Below are 23449 nucleotides of genomic sequence, written 5' to 3'. Positions count from 1 at the left end.
TGGCGGAACTGATCCTAATAAAACATCAGTTTTCCAAACCTTGTTGAATCTGAGGCATCTATTTTAGTAGAATGGAGAGTTGGGTTTGGTATGGTTGAAATTTTTTTCTCCAGTTTGTCAAATGCTATCAGCTTGTTTAACTTAAATACATCTTTGATGGAAGGACACTGTTTTGAGAAAGCCTTTTTGCAACCTATCCTATTTTTCAAGTTGTCTAGTAGATACACTATTTTGCCCTCCTACCATCCTGAAGCTGAGCATGCCCTACACTTGAACTCAATCTTTTCTTTCCCCTAGTAGGAGGTTCTAATATAAAGTGGAAATAAGGGCTGTTTCCATAAGGTGGTTTAAGAGTCAAGTGCTTCACATTTGAGATCATTTTTCATCCCCAGGGGTTTAGTTAATGTTTTCTCAACTGAATTACTGCTATAGCTTCCTAATGTGGTTATCTACTTATCTGTGTTTGTATATATTTAGTATGTATTATGGTAGAGATTCCTATAATACACGGGTGAGGAGGGTCTGTGATACCCCAAAAATCAAGTTTTGTGTGGGCATATGTGTATTTTAGGGGGTTGTATGTCCACAGTTCACCAGATTCTTAGAAGTCCTTGTTACAAATAGTGTCAAGAGCCAATGTTCTAAATGATATGTATAGTTTTATATAATAAAATTTGAAAACCTGCCAAACTGCTATATATTCTTCAGAGAAATATATCTAGTAGTGTGTGAAAATGTGGAGAAATGGCAGAAACCAAATTTGGGATAATCTGTTTCCTCTTGGGGAAAGGGAACAGAATCTGGGGAGTACATGAGAGATTTTTAATTATACCTGGAGCTTTTTTTGTATTTGGAGGAAGTATAGTAAAAATGATAAGGTTTACTTAACTATCAAGCTGGATACACAAATACATGGCTACTTTTAGGATTGACTTAATTTAAAAATTGAAGGAATCATTTTTGGTGTACTACTGCTAGTATGTTAAAAAACCAAAACTTGATTTGTCTTATTCCTGTTTAAAAACTGTCTGTGACTTCCCATTGCCTTTGGGGTAGTCTTGGACATAATATTTAAGGCTTTGAAAACTAGCCCTGATTAACATTCTGGCCATATCTGCTACTCCCTTACTTGTACCCTGTTTTGTATCGTATATACCACACTACAAGCAAATTTCTATACCCTGTGTTCTTTCACACCCCTGGCTTGGAGTAAGTTTCTTTACTTAGAATGCTTATCCCTCTATCAGGACTCAGCTCAAATATCACTGTTATAGATCCAGGCAAAGCATTTGAATGCTTTCATTTTAAGCACTTAGGCTGTTGAAATGTAATTTTTAAAAAAATATATCTATTGATTTTAGAGAGAAGAAAGGAGAGGGAGGGAAGGAGAGATAGAAACATCAATGAGTCATTGATTGGCTGCCTCCTGCACGCCCCCTGCTGGGGATGGAGCCGGAAACCTGGCATGTGCCCCTGACCAGAAATCAAACCTCGATCTCCTGGAACCTAGGCCAATGCTCAACTGCTGAGCCATGCCCAGCTGGGCGAAATGTAATTTTTTGGTTTTGCATTGTGCCTACTTTTTATTAGTCTATTGGGGGAGGTGTTCATGCTTTTTTTAATCTTGTTTTCAGACCTAACATGCTTGACACCAAAAAGAAGGTAGTCTTCATGCTAATGAATAAATGTTTTGATGGTGAAACTTTAGCTAATAGCTAGTATTATACTTTTCATATTTAGAAACGGATTTAAATTCTAGTGTCTGTGATTAGATTGAAAGTTAACTCTGCTAGACAGGACACATGACTTCTTCTTCTTCCCTGTAATTTAATTTTGAGAATTCATTTCGTTTTTACACATTTTTCAGCAGAACTTGAGCATTACATTGTGTTTTAGTGGGTTACAATCTGTATAGTTGGTAATGGGTTCCAGTATACTTGGTAATGGGTTCCAGTAGCACACTCTATATTGTTTGTTTTCCTTTCTTTTATTTATTAGAAGGACACTGGTGTAGTGTCCTAATCAAGGCAATAGCTATAGGAACCAGAGCAAGCTATAACCTCAGGACCTGAAATTGCCGTCTATATGCCAAATCAGCTTTTTGCTTTCTCTGTCACCCAATGTGGTCTCCTTTTCTTTGGATTCACCATGTAATTTCAGGGCACATGCCTGCCAACAGCTCTGAGTCGCATCCTTATGGGTCCTGATTAGGAAGGAAAAAGTGTTACTCTACCTTCAATTTGAAAAATGTAGGGCAAGTATACCTGAACAAACTGATAAAAATCAAGTCCTGGCTTTGGTTACTTTCCAACTCTTTTTTCTTTTTTCTTATGTATCTTTATTGACTTCAGAGGGAGGAAAGGAGAGGGAGAGGGAGAGAGATGGAAACATCAATGATGAGACAGTCATTGATTGGCCGCCCCCGACCGGGCATGGAGCTTGCAACCCAAGCATGTGCCCTGACCAGTAATCAAACCCCAATCGCCTGGATCCTAGTTCGATGCTCACCCGCTGAGCCACGCCCGGCCAGGCTCTTTCTAACTCTTTAATCACTGAAACTGAAGGAACAAATTCTATGATCAACCCTGATTAATTGGGTTTTGGTGGCTGACAAATCACCTAATACTACTACAATCACATGTTTGGAGTAAGGGAAAAGTGTTTCTGTGAAAGTAAGGTAAGATGGGTTATTGAATAGGCAAAATGTCTGCTACATAGAAGAACAATCTAAGAAGACTCCTTACTTTTTTTTTGCTAAGATATTCTTATATCTTCTCATTTGCTTGTGCTGTGGTCATAATAATATCATGACAGTTACTTGTTATATTAGAGTTAAGTGCTGGTATCTGATTTTAAAACCTTAAAATAACTGAGGTAATTTTTCAATACTCAATTTAAAACAGATTTTAGTACATAAATTAATTGGCCTGATTTTAAATCTTTGATTATTACTTCAGAGGTATCTTGATCATACAAAATGCATTTAGAAATTATCTGAGCAATGAGAGCCTACAGTTATGGGAGTAAAGAGTTGAAATTCATTGCTAACTAGCTGAAGTTTTACCTTTACTCTAAAGGAGTGATAATGCCAACATACAAAGGCTTAGTGATTTATAAATATCAGTGTGCAGAAAAACAAGAAATAATTTCTTAATGTTCTTAATTAAAATGTGTAACTTTCAAGTAGGATACTGATACAGTATTCTAGGTCAACTTTATATATTCCTGAACTTTCATTTGTAACGAAGTTGTTTTAACATTACTTATAGGGTACTTTGTTAAACCACCAACCATCATTAGATTGGTTTTTATTTAAAAATAACTGCTGGGATATTTTCTTCAGGTAATTTTAACAAATCCATTTAAAATAAATGGATTTGTTAAAATTACCTGAAGAAACATAATGTATTCAGGGCATAATTTGGGATAAATCAATGTAAGAAACTCATTTTTGGTAATAATTGAATTCAAATGTTTACTGGACCTTTTTAGGTAGAACCACATGAAATTTGAGTTTCTGTAGTTCAAAAATGGTTAACTATTACTTATTTTATACAACTCAAGTTAATAGCATGGCTTCTTTAAAACCCCACCTATAAATATTCCTTGAATTGCTGACCTTGTGTTATTAATGTTATAACAGTATAGTTGCTAGACAACTGACTGTTAAAGACAGCTAATCATAAAGATTCATTGCATAGGCAAAAGATTTAAATGGGCTAATGATTTAATATGTAGCCTATTTATGAAGCAGTTTTGCTTTTTAATAAACAAGTTGAGTGCCTGTCTAGGAAATCTTGTCTTTGGGATGGGTGGTCTGCTTGTTGTTGGGTATCTAGTACATCATGTACCAGGTTGTGTGCCAAAGTGCTTTAACTCTCATTCATCTTCTCCAAACTTCTTTACAAATAGACATTGCTATTTTAGAGATGATGAAATAAGCCTAGGAAATAGTGAGTCTAAGTTGAATTAAAAGTGAGACTTCAAAGTATTCAAGGAGGACATGATGTTCTTATTTCAGGAGCTATGTTTTGAGCATTTGAATTGCATATGTAAGTTTGTATTTGGGTTTTAGTAGCATTTTTGAAAATTCACATCTTTATCTTTCGTGGGAAATGGGGAAGAGATGGTTTTGAACCAATTAAGTTTTTAACCTTAAAGTAAACTTTATGGATCCTTACGTTCCTTAAGGAAAGAGGGAATTAGGCTGCCTAAGTTACCTTCTGATTTCTTTTTGGTGGGCCAATTACACAATAGAATTTGTTGTTTAAGTTTGGAACATAGGAAAATTCTATGTTCATAAAGACTATTCTTGATTCTTACCTACAATAAAGTATATATACCTTGAGATGGTGTTACAGTAGATGCTATTATAATAAAAATGGTTCATCGTGGAATGCAAATAATTGTTGTATAAGACTTGATCTGGCCTGTGAAAAAGTCATTTGCTCAATAATGGATAGTTGATTAGTTCAAGTTACCAGTATACTGGTGTTTACTCAAAAAAACCCCACATAGTTTTCAAATACTTATTTCAGTGGAATCTATATTTTGTAAGGGGTTTTTTTTTTGGTTTTTGTTTTTCGTTTTGTTTTACGCTGAAATATCCATGGTTTCTTTTAATCTGTTGTTTAACTCTGAGATACGAGTTCCTGTAATTCCTACTGGTCAGAATCAAAAGTGTTTGGAATGAATATATGTTAAACATACGAGGGTATATTTATGTAGGCAAGTGTAAGGGTCTGTTCTGATCTGATCTTACATCATCCTAGCATTGTGAATCCTGGGATCTCTCTGGCTGTCTTGACTACCTTATAAGCAATTGTGGTATGAGTTTCAGAAGCAAATTGGCAGAGTGTATCAGGACAATTTTTTTCCAGTTTTATTGAGATATAATTGGCATAAAATGCTAGTTTTTTATGTACCCATAATAATTTGATCAATGTATATTCCCCCCTCCCCCCAAAGGCTCCTTTTAGTACATCTTTAAGAATTTAAAGTTTAAGGGAGAATGAGTTATCAGAAGGCTTTGGGCAGAGGAGAGACATGGGTCCACTTTACTTTTTTTTAATAATATATTTCAGAGAGGGGAAGGGAGAAGGAGAGGGGGAAACATCAATGATTAGAGAGAATCATAGATGGCTGCCTCCTGCACAACCCCTACTGGGGATTGAGCCTGAGGCCCTTAGCATGTGCCCTGACCAGGAATCTAGCTGTGACCTCCTGGTTCATGGGTCAGTGCTCAACCACTGAGCACACTGGCCAGGCTGATCAATGTATATTTCAAAATGATTACCGAAAGGACAATTCACTGATTTTTATTTATTTATTATGGAGTGAATCCAGACATCATTCATGAGCAATTGGCCGTTTTCTGAAGTAGATTTTAACCATATGATAAAGGCAGATATTTGCTCTAGTTATCTCCCTACTGTGTTGTATATTCCCTGAATTTTCTTAGAAGCCCATTATTATCTTATGGGTCTATAAATTTCTGTAGGGATTTATATGTAGTACATAGAGATACAGCTATATCATCTTAAATTTTTTTTTAACCTAATAAGAAACAACTTTATTTTCTCACTAGGTAATCCATATTTGTTATGCACAAGTCATGTAAGGGCTAAGTACATATTTTTTGTAAGTATAAAAGGTGGAATTGTAAAAACTGCATGTTAGTTGCTAAGAGCAGACTTTTACCTAGAGAGGTAGGTTCTTCTAGAGTTGTAATTTTACTCAGTATTGAGTAAAAGACAGGGTTGTGTTGAGGGGAAAAGGGGATCAAACCAAAATGGGTATCTCCTACCCCCATAAGAAATTTTTCAAGTGGAAAATGAGGTCAGTGAATAGTTTGGTTCAGAAAGAACAGAGGATTTAAGACCTTAAAAATGAGGGCCTCTGAGGTAGTCTGAAAATTCAGCAAATTACATGAATCTTGAAAAGTGCCTTATCTAGGTTATTAAGCTATGAAAATATCTGATTACAATTTTTTTTATTTGTAAAAGGACAGCTGTTGTTCAGGTAATAAAAATTTTCATATTGATGTGTGTATATACTTTTGTGAAACCTAGCCAGATGGTTGTCTTGGATGTGTCCATTAAATAACTATACCTGTCATGTCCAGGAATCTGGGGTAGGGTTACTTAAATGTTTTCCTCTTCTAATAGAGCTTACTTATTTTAATGTGAATAGTGATTGATTATATGTCCCTAAAAGAATGAGGTGAAAATGAAATGGAAGCAGTTGACTCTCTTTGCTTATCATTTTTTGCTTTGGTGTAGGAACTTAGTGATTTGGCCCGTGACCCTCCAGCACAATGTTCTGCAGGTCCAGTTGGGGATGATAGTAAGTAATTTTCAAGTTGATTTTTATGGTTAATTTCATAAAAGCTTGTACATTTTTAGATAATAACAAGAGTTTTTCTTTTTTTAGTGTTTCATTGGCAAGCCACAATTATGGGACCTGTAAGTATTAATAATAGAATTTAACATTTTTTGCTTTTTAATTGAAAATTCAGCATCTACCTAGTTGTAATTTTTAACTTAGTCTTTAGATTGCTTTTATTACATTGTAATTCTGTTTTGGATATGCTATAGTTGTACTTTTGAAAGAAATTTAATGAATTAGTCATTTGTTAGGTATATGTTTCTGTCCCTATGGTCTAGAATATAGCATCTCTTACATACCAAATATCTCTTCACATCGATCTAGTTTTCCTTCATAGCAATATAAAGCATTGTCACAGAGATTCCCGATATTCGTAGAGCCAATTAACTGGCTCTACCACGGAGTTACTCAAAGAACTTAGTTTTATTAGGGTAAATGCCCCCAAATCTAGCTATAATTGTATTATTTTGATATTTGATTATTTCTGGAACTTTAGTTTTATACAAAATTTGAATATTTTTAGGTAGAAAGTGATATTTTGAATACAGCAAAATTCCTTTCTATCCTGGGTAGATAAGAAACTGTATATGCTGGATAATTGAATATTCAGAATTATGGATACCATCTAAGAATTTCACAGAATTAGAACGCAGTAAAACATCCTGGGGTAAGACTGTATCTTGCACAATACTTAACATTTTTCTGACTTGGAAGGCACTTTTGGATTTTTCTATTCTGTTATATTTGTGTCTTAATTGAATTTTCTGTTTTCTTCCCTTTTTGATGGTTTAATCTCAACATAAATGGCAATGTATTAGGTGAGATAATGATCAATAAGTAGATGTTTCTAATTCTAAAAGAAGAAATACCTTTGAAAAAGTTGGCCAACAGATGGGTTGGATCAACAAGTATGTGTTCAGCAGTTCTCATTTTGATAATTTTAATCTTTTTTCTGTCTCAACCAATGTGAGCCCTTGTCTGTGTGCCATTAAGGATACAAATGAATAGTATAGGCATGATTCCTCTCAGTCTTTAAGAAACTTAAAATGCACTGGGAGAGGCAGACAATTAAAACATGGGAAATAAGTAATATGTGAACGAAGTGCTTAGTAGGAGAAATTTATGGGAACTAATAGGGATGATTGAGTTAGAGTAATTGTGAAATGTTATAACCTAGATGTAGAGAGATTACACCACCCCCCCGTTTTGATTTGATTAATAATTTAGTTTAATATATGTGGATTATTCTAATAAGTATAAAGTCAGGGTTATTCATTTCCAATCTCAAGGACTATTTGTACTGCTTTAAATTTTATTGTTTTTAAAGTGCTTCTTTCTGTCTAATTTGGTAACAAAATTGTTACATTTTTTAATACACATAATTAACTAGTGACTTTGGCGACTTTGGTTCACAAAGTGTTTTAAAAGTTGGCAGTCTTTGCATAAAATATGAAACGGACTAGGCCCTCATTCCCACAAGCAGTAATGGCTTCAGATAGAATAGCAGCTGCTTCCCTTTTTTACATGGGGTTTGCCTGTCAGTTCCTACCAGATCTACTTTATTTTGCCTACCTAGAATCTGTAGGCACTTGAAATTGCAACTTCTAGAGTTCATAGATCACCCAGTTTTCAAAGCAAATAATTCAATACAATGCCTTACTGTATCTGTACCAAATAAAGCTCAGCTTTGATCCAGAGGGTGCTCTAAGATAGTCTCATTATAAAAATCAGTTGTCAATGCTAATACATGAAAGAGTTGGTAATCAAGACTTCTAATTGGATGGGTGCATAATAAACCAACCCTTAAAACCAGAGTGATGTTTTTCTGCTTGACTTTTGAGATTTCACTTTATTGAATGAACTGTTCTTTTCCAAAGGTAAGGAATATACTTAACAGTGAAGTTAATATATATATATATTTTTTAATACACCTTTTACTGATTTCAGAGAGAAGAAGGGAGAGGGGGAGAGAGAGATAGAAACATCAATGAGAGAGTCATTGATCTGTTGCCTCCTGCATGTCCCCCACTGGGGATCGAGCCCACATCTTGGGCATGTGCTCTGACTGGGAATAGAACCACCATCTCCTGGGTCATAGGTTGATGCTCAACCGCTCAGCCATGCTTGCTGGGCACAGTTAAAGTGAAGCATAAATTAGTAGTTTATGCTAGTAGTATTGCAGAGAATAGAAGATAGAAAATTGCTTATCCTGACAATATTTTTTAGCTTCTTAATTTGCTTTTATTTTCAAAAAATATTTTTCATTTTATATACATTTTTATTTACATTTATTTAAATTTATCTTTATTGTTGAGAGTATTACAGATGTCCCCCTTTTTCCCCCATCAACCCCCTCCCCAGGCCTTCACTGCAATACATTTTAGATTATGGCTATTCCTTGCTAAATTTTTTTCAGTGACCTTTTAATATATATTAATGACTAGCACTTTCTGTTTCTAAAAACAAATAATTTGTTTTTCAGAAGATTAACAAAAGTAAAAAATACATTTATATTACAACTGCAGTTTTACTAGAAAACAAGTACATTATTTCCTGAAATGTACTTGTTTTCTAGACAGGTTAATTCTCACTGTGGATAATTTCAGGAAGGAGTCAGAGGTTATAAAAATTCACCCAAAATACCAATCTTTTGCTCTTTTTAAGTGAGCACCTAAGTTTGGGTGCTGACTTGTAAATAGTTAACTGTTACCATTGATAAAACAACTCATGTTATTATTTTGACTTTTGATTGTATCTTTGTGTCAGAACATTACAGTTGGTTAGGTAAATATTACCTTATTTTGTTACTATGCCCTACCCTATGTGTGATACAGATGTGACCCAAGACAACAGGGCCAGTGGTGAGATAACAACCCATAATTCCAGATTGGCCGGAAGAACAAATGATAAAATTATTTTTGCTCTGCAGTATTTCTTAGGTCAGTTAAAATGATGACCGTGCCACAGAACTAAAGATTGCTGATTTTATAAGGAATAGAGCATCTAATAAGTTTTAGTACAGGTGTGCCTCAGAGATACTAGGAGTTGATTCCAGTTCACAACAATAAAGCTGGTATCACAGTAAAGTGAGTTGTAATCTTTTTGCTGGTAAGAGGTCTTGGGTTCAGTTTGTTTTAAAAAAAAAAAATTACATCCATGAAGTGTAATAAAATAAGGTATGCCTATACCATCTGTGAATAATGTAACCTTTGGTAGCCTGAGCAAAATCAGCTACAAAAACCTTCTGAAATAATTGGTTGTTTGGTATTTTATTGGTCCATAAGGGTTATTTTTTCCATTTATGTATTATGTCATTTCCTACAAAGTCTAATGATACATAAATAAAAACTCTTCCCTTCAGTACCTTACTCTTTAAGCAGCTTCATAGTCTAGTGGAAGAGAGAACTATAAGTAAATAAGTTGTAAGTATGTTGGGCACTTGTAACTGTAGAGACCGAGGTATAAGAGAAGGGCAGCCAGCAGATAGGCCTAAAGGGAAGGCTATATTTAGGTATGGTTCTGCCGATGAAGATAAGGACTCATGTAAGAAAATTTCAAGTAGGGAAAAGAAATATAGTAGGAGGGAAAAGGAGATGTGACACTTTTATGTGCAGTAAAGAGAGCATATTTTGGTGGAAAATTAGACTTAACTGGGTTGGTGGGAACCAGATAAAGCACCTTGTATGCTTTGGAGTTAGAACTTTATCTTGAAAGCTGTGCTAGATTTCAAGCAAGGTAATAACTTGTGTCTTAGGACCACTTGAGCAGTAGGGTGAAGGATAAATTAGAGGGCAAAGCTGGAGTAAAGGCAGGAGTACCAGAAGTAAGTCATGGTAGATAAAAGATACAGTAGTCCCCCCTTTTCCATGGGGGGTTGACCTTCCAAGACCCCCCAGTGGATTCCTGAAGCCATGGCTGGTGCCAAACCCTATATATACTATGTTTTTTCCTATACATATGTACCTATAATAAAGTTGAATTTATAAATTAGGCACAGTAAGATTAACAACAATAATAAAATAGAACAATTATAACAGTATAGTACAAAAGTTATGTGAATGTGGACTATTTCAAAACATACTGTATTTGCCTTTTCATGTAAAAGCCAGTACTTTTGGGCTTTTCTTTGGCCTGTCGAAATTGCTAGCATCACTACTTTTGCCCTTTGGGGTAATTATTAAGTAAAATAAGGGTTACTTCAACACTAGTACCATGATATTGTGACAGTATCTGATACCAAGTGACTAATGGGCATGGCCTGGACAGACAGATGATTCATGTCCTGGGTGGGACTAAGTGGGACAGCACACTAAGAACTGAGTTCAATTTAAAACTCATGAATTGGTCATTTCTTGAATTTTCCATTTAATATTTTCTGACCATGGGTAACTGAACCTGCAGAAATGAAACCACAGCTAAGGGAGGGATCACTATAGTAAAATCTTAAGCTAAGGTAATGGTGGCAGTGGGCATAAAGGAGAGTAGGATAACTCGAGATTTTTAAGGATCATTAAAATTCAGTAACTACTTTGAGGAGATATGACAGTCAATGATGAGATCCTAGTTTGTGGCTGTACTGTTGTGAGTTGAGTTTTGGACATGTGAGACATCCAAGTAGAAATAATTGTAAGCATTTGAATATATGTGCTGGAATGAATAACTACACTAGAAAAAGACTCAAGAGTTACCAAAATAAGCGTAGGGGTGAGGAGATAAAAGCAGGAGATGGATCTTTGTGAATATTAACATTTTAGGGTTGCCATAGTGGAAGAAGAGTACAGACACTGAGAAGGAGCCACTTGGATTGATTGGAGCAAAACCGGGGTAGAAGGTGTCTAAAGCAGAAGTCCAGTATAAATTCTGGATTTCTAAGATTTGGGTCACTTTACTGACCAAAGCATCCCTTTCTTTTTTTCTTTGTTGTATTTTCTGTTTGCTGACAATTTATGGTAAATTTGATACAGAGCTTCAGTTTTTAAATGATATAATTTAGTTACCTCTGGATCTTGTGGTTTAACAGTTTTTCCTTTTTGATTGGTAGAATTTGCGTGTTAAATTGTAACCTTGAAATATTTTCATCTCATAAATTCTTTTTTCTGAATGAGTGAGATGAAATTTGGCTTTGCCTAAATCCCATCATTAGATTGTCTTTATTCAGAAGCAGTCAGTTATAGCACTTGACTTTGAAAAACAGAATGAAGGCTTAAACAACTTTTGGACTTGGTTTTTATAAGAACTTTTTAGGATCATCTTTAAATTGTTAATTGTATACAACATAGACTTAGTACAAAAAGGAGGGAGTTTGAAGTAGGAAGGACTCAGTTTAAATAGTTCTTTTATTTCCAAATTGTATGTTTCTTCGAACTTGATTCTTCATCGGTAAATTGACCTCCTTTAAACCCCAGGTACACCATACTCGTTTTTCATAATACCTGTAACATTTCTCTTTGCACGTCTCTTTACCAGACTGTAAGCCCATCAAGATAAGAAATTGTTCTGTATGTCCCTTATACATACCAAGTATATAGAAGGGAGTTAGATTAATTCAACCAGTATTTAATTATTTTATAGAGGGCTGGGGGTTAAATGAGCTATATTAACTATCAGAACTGTAAGAGTTTTTATTTGCCTAACACCCAGAATGGGCATAGTGAAAAACTCTTTTTAAGGCTATATACAGTACATACTCTAATGGAATGGGTGTTGGTAATAACTCAGTCACTCGAAATTTTCAAACACATCTTTGCCTATCCAGGGCCAATTAAGCAAATTTGGATTTTCTTTTATCTTAAGATCCTAAGTCTGTCACCACTCTTTGATTGGTGTTGGATCGGTGGCTTTCATAAGATCTGGATTTGCATCTTGGTTCTGTGATATACTGTTTGTACACAAATTACTTCTTTAAGCCCCATTTTATTGATCCATAAAATAGGGAACACAGTGGTATCTTTTTCTTGTATTGGTTAAATTAATGTAAAGTCCTAACAAGTAGTTTAAATGTTGCTTCATACTAATGTATGTAATATTTAATTGCTAAAGGAGTTTTTCATAATCAAATTTTAATAAGCAAAAGAGCAAAGGAGAAAGAATACTGCTATAACTTGAAAATTTGTATCCTGTTAAAATGTAAAAACAAATCCACATTGTTTTCCAAATCTAGTAATCCTGTGTATTGATTTGCTATGGAGAATTCAGTATGCTTTTGAAGGAAAAAAATTTCGTGGTGGTAAATGAGAAGTTTCAGGGGCCAGTTGGAATTAAACTGTCTTTAAACTATTTGTTTCTGTTCCACTTCTATTGAAGGTAGTTGTATGTTACCTGCAATAGCTAACTTTTTGGTTTGCTATTGGCCAGAATTGTATAAAACCATTTGTGTATATATGGCTATCATTCTACAAATGTAAGGATTTATTTTCAAATTATAGTTTGTTACATAATGTATGTAGATGACTTTTTTGCTAAGCATACTTTTCCTTTACAAGAATCGGGATCTAGAACACTTGTGTTTCTGGATAATTTTTAAAATTCTTTGGTGACTTAGTAAAATGGGATCTAACTAAAGTAGGATTCATTGTTCTATAGTAAATTTTGATTGTTTTTCTTTTAATACGAACTGAATTTTAGATAATTTAACCTTTTATTGCAATGTAAATAGGTAATGTTGTTTTGTTTTAGAGAAATGCTTAGAAAATAGAAGTGTTATGTATGAATTAGTTAGCAGTAATATTTTAAGTATCAGTTAAACATTTTTTTCCCCCCCCACAGAATGACAGCCCATATCAAGGCGGTGTATTCTTTTTGACAATTCATTTTCCTACAGACTACCCCTTCAAACCACCTAAGGCAAGTATTTTCCCCAAAAATCTGTTAGTATAGATTTATGCTTTATTTCAGAGTAGTAGAGCATTCTTAAAAATAAAGAATAGATGACAGCTGTCAGAGGGGATAGGGGCTGTGTGGCATTTGAGTTTGCATACATAACTGAATAAATCTATGAAAACCTAGAATTACTTAATGCACTGAGGTGGACTGGTTTACTAGTATCAAAGCAGTTGACAAGATTCAACTTATACGAATAACTATAGGACATAATATGCATATAGAACAATGACAGGTCACTATAACCATCTTTGTCGATTATGGGTGCAATATGACATTTACTTTAGATAAAATACCTATGTAAGAGTCAAAAGTATAGACTGTATTTTATGTACAGTGGAAATGCAAACTCAAATACATACCTTTGTAACTTGATACCTTAAATGAGCTGGTCTATAAATTTTGGTTTACAATCAGCAATTCCTTTTATTATTATTTTATGTATATATATTTAATATATCTTTATTGATTTCACGGAGAGTAAGGGAGAGGGAGAGATAGAAACATCAGTGATGAGAGAGTCATCATTAATGGGCTGCCTCCTGCACTCCCCCAACTGAGGATTGAGCCCACGGCCCGAGTATGTGCCCTGACCAGGAATTGAACTGCCATCTCCTGGATCCTAGGTCCATGCTCAACCGCTGAGCCACGCCTGGCAGGGCAATTCCTTATTTTTTAATGAATGTTAAGATAAAAATACCCTTCAAATTGCTCTTTGATGCTTATGACATGGTAGGACCAAAGTTAACCTTCAGAACATCCCACTTATACCATTGAGGTTATATTTTCCATTTTAATTAAAAAAGAGGGAGCTCTTGAGGGATCTTGGTCAGAATATAAAAACTGGCTTCTATTATTTTTGGTCTTTTATGTACATAAATTAGGTTTTAGCCATTTGATTTTTTAAAAATTGTGACAGTATTTTAAGCCTTGCTAAAACTCTTCTACCTAAGTTAGGATGCTTGTTTTTATTTGGGAGAAATACCTAAAGATTTTTTATTTATTTTAGGTTGCATTTACAACAAGAATTTATCATCCAAATATTAACAGTAATGGCAGCATTTGTCTCGATATTCTAAGATCACAGTGGTCTCCTGCATTAACTATTTCTAAAGGTAAACTACTTGAGAGGAATAGTCTTGAACTGCTCTGATTTTCTAATAGTTAAAGGAGTTTCAGTTTTGGGCATACTTGTCTGAGTATTATGTCAACTTTTTGGTAAGAGGTGGGGAAAGAGTAAGTTATATCATCTTTGCTCTTTTAGGAGTATGGACTAAAGAGATTTTATGGGAGGAAGTTAAAATTCAGATTAGGGTGTTTGGGCATTATTTTCAAATAAAGCAGAGTTTAATTTAATTTCACTATTTTTCATTCTCAAACCATTTGCACATCTCACTTCCTTATTGTCTTTTTTTTTTTTTATGTATTAATTTTTTAGAGGGAGAAAGAGAGAGAGAGAGAGATTGAAATATCGATCATCTACCTCCTGCACACCCCCTACTTGGGATCAAGCCTGCAACCCAGGCAGGCATGTGCCCTGATCAGGAATCGAACTCATGACCTCTTGGTTCATGATTCGACTCTCAACCACTGAGCAACACCGGCCAGGCTTGTCTTTTAACTAAAATAGTATACTGAAATTTAGTAGAGCTTTTAAATCTTGAGGTTTCCATTGCAGAACAATTTTGATTTTGCTCTCTTGTGTTTATTGTTTGTGTTTTTAGATAAAAAGCATTTTGATAAAACCTTTAGTTACACCTTTTTTTAAAAACTCCTTTAGGTAGGTATTATGTGAACGTGTGGTAGGTTGTTTCTACTTAATAACAGTCTAAAATTAGAGAATCATCTTGGAACTCTCTCTAGATCAGTTCTGCTCTTCTACTTTTAATAGGGATTTATTATGTGACATCTCTAATAGGTTTTCCAGTCTTTACATGAATATCCCAGGTGGAGATATGGAGTGTCTGTCCATCTCTACCTCCTTTTTGAATAACTCTGGTGGCTTTTATGTCATTTTCACCCCACAGATAAAATCCCTTGCCACAGAACTACTTAATGCGGGGGAAGTCTGCCTTGAAGTAATTTTCAGTTTGTGATATTGGCTTGGCATTCCTTAGGTACACCAAATTAGGTTTTTAATGTTGTGAGTATGGTAAATACAAAGTGAAACAGGGTTTAAGGCAGGGTATCATAAATTTTTTCATATATTTGTACAATGCATTTGAATCTCTTTATGGGATGGTATGGCATTTCTCAAAATTTTAACTAAAATCGCTTTTGCAGGAGAGAAAAACAGTATGGGTTAATGCTGCCTTAGTTTTTTCAAGTGTGACATAATTTTAGATTTGTTTTCACCCTCTGGATGCATTTCTGTTTCTTTCAAATTAGGCTCTCTTACCTACCAGGTACCTGGTATTATGAATACCTTAAACACTAGGTTCCAAGTTTTTTATCATTGCCAGGAATGCACTATTATATTTAACACTATGTTTCCTATAAGTACAGGTTGAGTTTTATATCTGCCCTCCTTGCACTTGGGTTTAAAATTACATTTTCTGTAATAATATATTACATTAATGTGTCTTTTGTGGTGTTATTTTTTTTGTCTTCATCTGAAGATTGTCATACCCAATTTCATGACACTTTATACAATGTCTGGCACATCCCAAGCATTTAAAATGAATTAGATGCATGATCCATGATGCTTGGCATCGTTGTCAGTACTTTTGGGTATATGGCCTCTACCTTATAAATTCAAGGCGAGAAAACATATAGTCAGTGGAGCAGTTAGGATTTTTTGTGAAACCTCCTTGTGAGCAGGATAGAATAGATTTTTTTTTTATTATGCTGAACAGCTAAGAATAGTATAGTATGGATGTTCCCCAAATATTCTTATTAAAGCTATTTTTCTCCCTCAGAGTACTAACAAACTTCAGTGACTTAAATTCTGATGCCACTTACTTTAAAAAATAACAACAGTGGCATTATTTGACTATCTCAGAACTCCTGAGTTTAGCAGTATTTTTATAGCTAGTACTAAACTTGATCCCAACAATGTTCTATTTTTAGCATTTATTTACCAGGACCTTGTCTCCTGTAAAGCAAAATATCTGTAAACCTTTGTCTCATTGAGATGAATATATAAACTAATAAAAATCTTTTGAGGATTTAGGTTTATAATATATGTTTTTAACTGATTTCTAGTTTCATACTGTTGTGGTCAGAAAAGATGCTTTATAAAATTACAGTCTTGAATTTATTGAGACTTGTTTTGTAGCCTAACATGTACCTATCCTGGTAAATGATCCATGTGCACTTAAAAAAAAAAAGTATTCTGCAGTTTTGGGATGAAATGTTCTTAAATATCTATTAAGTTCATCTGTTTGTAACGTGACATTTCAGACCATTGTTTACTTACTGATTTTCTGTCTGGATGATCTATCATCCATTAATGTAAGTGGGTATAATAGTGTTTTCAAATACACTTAAAAATCCAAATTCCTGATGCTGGGTAACCACATTTGTTTTCTTGCAGTTCTTTTATCCATTTGTTCACTGCTATGTGATCCAAACCCAGATGACCCCCTAGTGCCAGAGATTGCACGGATCTATAAAACAGACAGAGATAAGTAAGTATGTAGTAGTTTAAGGAAATAATATAAAGTCCTTTTTCTTAACAAGTTAGGTTTATACTCTGCTGTAAGTTGTGGCAATGCCAAGAAGACTTGATGCTTATTTTTGGTAAGATAGTAATTAGTAGGTTTTAGTTTTTTTGACAGTGAATAGCCCCTCTAAAATGTTTCCTTTTTCTAACATGTTCAACACTTTGTCACTTGAATTATTAAGTTTTGGAGAAGAAGGCAAATTCTTCACTACAATTATGTTTTTCAAAAAAAAACACTGGTATTATTGTAAAATTTTGGTCTACATTTCTCAAATACTTGAATTATTTTTATGTACAATTTTACCATTATAATTTTTGTATTATAATTAATGCTAAGTATACTTGTTCAATTAGGTACAATAGGTTAGCAAGAGAGTGGACAGAGAAATACGCTATGTTGTAGGGTAAGAGGATCTGCACTCTGGTGCGCTTATTCATGGTACTGCCAGCACTTGAGTGCTGCATGCTTTAAGGCACTGTATTAACTAACAAAAGGTAACCAATGTGGCAATTTTCTGAAAACTGTTCGTTTAACTGCTTGATCTCTGTTTAGCGTGAAAGCATACCCAGTAGTCATTGCTTGAGAGTATTTTTGCATGACAAAGCAGTTATAATTAGCACTAGTAAGAAATGGAAATTTAAGTATCTCTTTCAAACATCCATGGTGTTTAAATTTTAATTTTAAACATTATACCAATACTATATGGAATGTGATGATGTAGTTCAGATTTTGCTGAGATAATAATGTAAGGGAGAAACTTAAGTCTAAGCATTTAAACTAAATGTTCATTACTGACATGCATGCATTAGTGTCAGCTCTACTTTGTGGCTCCCTGTATGCTAAAAGAAACCTTCGTTTTAACGTGCTGGCTTTTTGAGAGGGTATCCTTAAATAAAGGTAACCATGAATTGGTAGAAAGAACTTCCATATGTTAAAGTTGAGAAAAGTGCTTGAACCATGCTTAGTTCTTGGTTTGAAATGAAGCTAGTTAATACTTTATAAAGTTCAAACTGTCAATATCTAAAAGTTCTCCTGTGCCCTTTGATATATATTCATTTCTTAAGGTTATCATATTTTTTGTTGGTAAGTATGACTATGGCATGGGTATAACAGAGAAAGTGATAGTATTTATCAATATTAGTGATTGTCCTCAGTAATAAATAACCTTGCTTGTGTGTGAATTACCTATTGATCTTTTTAAGCAAAGATGCTTCCAGTTGTGCCTAGAGATTCCCACTCATCAGGGCTCAAGAGGGGCTTGTTATCTCCAATCACCACACTATTTAAAAAAACACACATATAGTTCTTATTAACACATACCACTCACACCCACCTCCTCTTGGAAAAAAGTACTCTTACCACCCTTCCCAATGTCTTAATCTTTTGCCTGTGCCTAAGTCTGAAAGGCATTTTCTCTTCTGGTATTACCCAGGGCCAGGTAACTTCTCAAAGACTAGGATTCAGATAAAATGGTTTGGTTAACTGTTTTGTTCTGGCTTTGATGGAAATTTCTATAGATGTACGAATGTGTGTGCTTTTCTGACATTAACTCCATGGCGAATTGTAAAATAATTTTTTAAATGTTAAAATTTGTTGGAATGGATACTAATTGTAAATTTTCTAAGAGAACATTATTAGCTCAGTGGTAGGGGAGATAAAAGGTCTTTGATTATTTTTGTTAGCTTTCACAATCTCAGTGCTACTTTATTGTGTTTATTAAAATACTATTATAGTGTTTTGGAAGCATACGGTTCTCATTTTCCACAATCCTTTGAGTACCAAACAATTTTTCCCTGTTGGCTTTATTCCAGTCATAGCCATTAGATGACTTTATGATGAGTCTGGAGGTAAAATAGAAGTCTTTCCTTTTAAGTATTCTTTATTTTAACTTTTTAAATAACATACTCTTTATTTACAGGTACAACAGAATATCTCGGGAATGGACTCAGAAGTATGCCATGTGATGCTACCTTAAAGTCAGAATAACCTGCATTATAGCTGGAATAAACTTTAAATTACTGTTCCTTTTTTGATTTTCTTATCCGGCTGCTCCCCTATCAGACCTCATCTTTTTTAATTTTATTTTTTGTTTACCTCCCTCCATTCATTCACATGCTCATCTGAGAAGACTTAAGTTCTTCCAGCTTTGGACAATAACTGCTTTTAGAAACTGTAAAGTAGTTACAAGAGAACAGTTGCCCAAGATTCAGAATTTTTTAAAAAATGGAGCATGTGTATTATGTGGCCAATGTCTTCACTCTAACTTGGTTATGAGACTAAAACCATTCCTCACTGCTCTAACATGCTGAAGAACTCATCTGAGGGGGAGGGAGATGGATGCTCAGTTGTCGCATCAAAGGAAACAGCATTATTCTAGCAGCATCCGTTGTTTAAGCCTTCCACTGTTAGAGACCTGAGGTTACATGATATACTTTATGCTCATAACTGATGTGGCTGGAGAATTGGTATTGAATTTATAGCATCAGCAGAACAGAAAATGTGATGTATTTTATGCATGTCAATAAAGGAATGACCTGTTCTTGTTCTACAGAGAATGGAAATTGGAAGTCAAACACCCTTTGTATTCCAAAATAGGGTCTCAAACATTTTGTAATTTTCATTTAAATTGTTAGGAGGCTTGGAGCTATTAGTTAATCTATCTTCCAATACACTGTTTAATATAGCACTGAATAAATGATGCAAGTTGTCAATGGATGAGTGATCAACTAATAGCTCTGCTAGTAATTGATTTATTTTTCTTCAATAAAGTTGCATAAACCAATGAGTTAGCTGCCTGGATTAATCATACGGGAAACAATCTTTTGTAAATGCAAAGCTGTTTTTGTATATACTGTTGGGTTTTGCTTCATTGTTTGACATCAAATGATGATGTAAAGTTCAAAAGAGTGAATATTTTGCCATGTTCAGTTAAAAGTGCACAGTGTGTTACAGGTTGACACATTGATTGACCTGATTTATGCAGAATTAATAAGCTATTCGGATAGTGTAGCTTTAATATGCTGCACATGATACTGGCAACCCTGGAGTTCATAGATGGACTTGGGACCCAGCAGTTTTGAACATGTATATGGAGTTTAAGAAATTTATTTTCCAGGTGCAACCCCCATCTAACTAAATTTTTTCTTCACCTTGTACACTTGACAGCTAAAAACATAACATGGGAGTAATTATGGGTTTAAATTTACAAAATAAAGTACTGTTTGGTGTGGGAGTTGTCATGAGGCTGTGTTGAAATGACTTAACTATGTGGGATATTGAGTATCCATTGAGATGGGTTTGTTCAGCCATTTACATTAATGAGCATTTAAATGCAACAGATATCATTTCAGGTGACTTAACATGAATGAATAAAAGTCAATGCTATTGGATAATTTTTCGTTTGACAAGTGCTATGTGTACCACTAATTTAACTTCTGTAGTAACAAGGGCATTATCATTCTTCACCCTTCCTAATTCTGACCATATAGTTTTACTTCTTTTTTCCTAGTTATTTTGATTTGCCCATTGCTTTCTTACAATCCTGTATTCAATTTCTAGCACGTCTGACTTTTCTCCACTTCCACATTTTTGCACTGCTTACACTTATGTGCAATCTTACTCCTTGTCTGCACAGATGTGGAAAGCTAGATATAAAATAAATGTTAAAGCTTGATTTTTATAAACATTTTAATATGTAGTTTGGACATGATTTATTGACTAAGGTTCTCTAAACTGGAAGTGAAATGCATGCCTTCCAAAAATGTTCTGGCTTTGTTAATTCTGTAATAAGCATTTCATTGAGAAATATCAATCTAACTACAATTTTCCAATGAGTGATTTTTTTTTTTTTTTCCTTCCTTAAAAATTGACTCCTTAAGGGTAGATGTCATACTGTTAAAAACTTTTGGGTTCAAATTACAAATGAGAAGTTAGTAACATTGCTCTACAAGCTAAGATATACTATTCTTTGGCTCTGTTTTCAAAATAATTATGAGAATCATAGTCTCAAAATAACAGCTTTATTGGGCATATTATTTGAAGGCCAGCCATCAAAACACCTCTGCTTCTGGATTGCTAGTTGGCTTTCAAATTGACCTTTTTAGCCATAGACAACCCTTTTAAGTATTTATAGAGATGACTGAAACCACTGATTGTTAAAATGATTAGATGTGCCCTGTTCTCTGTATCTGACTTGATGCTTTCTATAACATTTCTGTGTCACTTCTAAGGGAATAAGCCATAAAGGCTTCTCCAGGCTTAAGAGAAAGTTACCTGGAAAACCCAACATTTGTGAATGTATGGACACTGGACTTGAGATCATCTCCAATGAAAAAGAATCCAAGAATTTGCCCTTTCCCCCATATACATTACTAGTGCCATGTGTAGGACTCTAGTGAATATTAGCAGATTAAAAAATGATTTTGGTTCTTGTATATTTCCTATCTCTTTTAATGCACAAACTCAAATACTTAGTTTCTGTTAACCTATGGGAATTAGTCCAGTGGACTTGCTAATAGTAAATTATATTGTGAGTAACTCTTGTTCCTGGGCAAGTTTGCAATGTGATAATCAGATTTTTAAAAAAATACTAGTTTGCTTGTGTGGGTGTACTCACAATTTTTTAAAGTATGAACCACAGTTAACTAGTGGTCTCAGGGGTAGTGAACACTCACTTTTTTTTTTAATGGCTTAGTTGATATACGCTTCAGATACTGATTATGCTGTATTAGTGATTTGGGGGGTGACTCAAATTAGCCATGTTTTGTATTGGCATAACAAAACTGTTTAATGATTGTTCATTACACTTTTAAGTGAATTTGTCTTCTATTTTATGAGGAACCCAGTGCAAGTCACTAAATATTGTCTAGTAACATCTGCATAACACTTGTAATAGCTAAGGTTAATTGAGCTTAAAGGAATTGTTACCATTAAAGTCTGTTTAAAGACACTTTCGTCTTTTTCAGTAATTCCAGCTAACGTGAAATTCACACTTTAACCTAATGCTGTTTGTAAGTTTTTTTTTGAACTTAGGAGTTAAAACTATAAAGAATTTAGGATAGTGGTTCTCAAAAGTGGTCCTAAGACCAGTAATACCAGTGTCCTTTGGGAAACTTTTTAATCCTAGCCTGAGGATATGTTTTTATTGGTTTTAGAGAGAGAGAACCATTGATCAGTTGCCTCCCTAACGTGCCCAGACTGAAGATCAAACCCACAGCGTTTTTGGTTCACAGGACTACACTCCGACCAACCAAGCCATCTGGCCAGGGCCATTTGGGAAATTCTTTACAATGGGAATTCTCAGACGCCACTACAGGACTACTGATTCAGAAACTATGGGGTGGCACCCAGTAGCCTGTTCAAAGTAGATCAATTCTGAAGTCTGTTCCTAGCTCTCTCCCTTGTAACAATGCAATAATCCTTGGACCCTATAGTTATTTTACAACTCTTGCTGTTCCATCACATTAAGAACTTGTTATGTTGTATGCCCAAGTACTACATTTCTATATAATTGACAAGTATGTAATATTTTGAATTATAAATACTGTAGGTTGATTTACACATTTAAGGTAATGTTAATATCCTACAATTATCTAATTTGAGTAACAGGTGAAAACTGTGACATTCAAATTCATAACATCTTTTGGGGGTGGTATATGTAATTCAACCAATAGCCAGGTAGTACTAAAAGTGAGCAACCAGGTACAAAAGTCTGCTAAATGTTGGTTAGGTAGCTGAGCAAGAATTTGAACCCTGGTCTCATTCTGTGGTCTCTTACATTAAGCAACTTGTGTGTGTGTGAAAAAGTAAGATGTGTTAGGGGTGTTTGCAGTGTTACTGAAATTAACATTAATATAACCTAAGGCAGCTAGTAAAACCTATTTCAGCATAATGGGAAACAAATGGTGAAGGTATTTGGAAACAAAAGTGTAACAGCCCATCTACCATACTCCCCCCCCCCCAAAAAAAAAAAGAAAAGGTTCTGGAGAAACTTAAAAGATCAAAACTAAAGTTTTCTAGACAGGCTAGGAAGATAGAAGTTAGCTGAAAATTTGTTTACTTTAGGACCCTTAATTAGCCACTTGCATTATTTCCTGCTACCCTATAACTGCTACTTCCTCATTTTGAAGAATTTTTTATAATTAACTAGTACACAGTATTTCTGATAATTATCTCCAAGTTGTATGCTATTTCTGGATGATTTTTTTTTTTTTTAGCTTGAGCCCTTTTAATTTTTTTCTGTATTGTAGGAAATGATTTTATGAAATAACATTTTTATTTTTACATTTTACTGTCTGACCCTCCATGTTATCTTGATTCCTTATTTACCATATCAAGCTTAAATAATGTCAAATAAGGCCAAACAGCATGAGTACTTTTATACTCTAGTTATTTAAGAACCCAGTTAACCACTGTTATTTGCTGACTTCCCATCCATCTCTCCTGAACTGTTCGTTAATCTGCCTGGCTACCTAAAAGGATAACTTTATGGTATCTAAAGCTGGACGGTATCTACACAC

The 23449-nt window shown here is 34.4% G+C and overlaps 1 protein-coding gene across 7 annotated transcripts in view; it reads left to right on the top strand.

Moving 5' to 3' along the window:
• UBE2D3 (ubiquitin conjugating enzyme E2 D3) overlaps positions 1-20325 on the top strand; it is a 29471-nt gene extending 9146 nt beyond the window's left edge. For all 7 annotated transcript variants that reach the window (XM_081162571.1, XM_081162572.1, XM_081162570.1 and 4 more), the window contains exons 3-8: positions 6282-6345; positions 6433-6464; positions 13153-13230; positions 14276-14381; positions 16802-16895; positions 18850-20325. In XM_081162571.1, the coding sequence (XP_081018697.1) occupies positions 6282-6345; positions 6433-6464; positions 13153-13230; positions 14276-14381; positions 16802-16895; positions 18850-18895 (420 nt within the window). In that variant the 3' untranslated portion in view covers positions 18896-20325. The remainder of the gene's footprint in view (positions 1-6281; positions 6346-6432; positions 6465-13152; positions 13231-14275; positions 14382-16801; positions 16896-18849) is intronic.
• Positions 20326-23449: the final 3124 nt, after the last annotated feature.

Source organism: Miniopterus schreibersii, assembly GCF_964146895.1.
Source record: "Miniopterus schreibersii genome assembly, chromosome: 1".
Taxonomy (NCBI): domain Eukaryota; kingdom Metazoa; phylum Chordata; class Mammalia; order Chiroptera; family Miniopteridae; genus Miniopterus; species Miniopterus schreibersii.
This window is presented reverse-complemented; position numbering and strand designations above follow the sequence as displayed.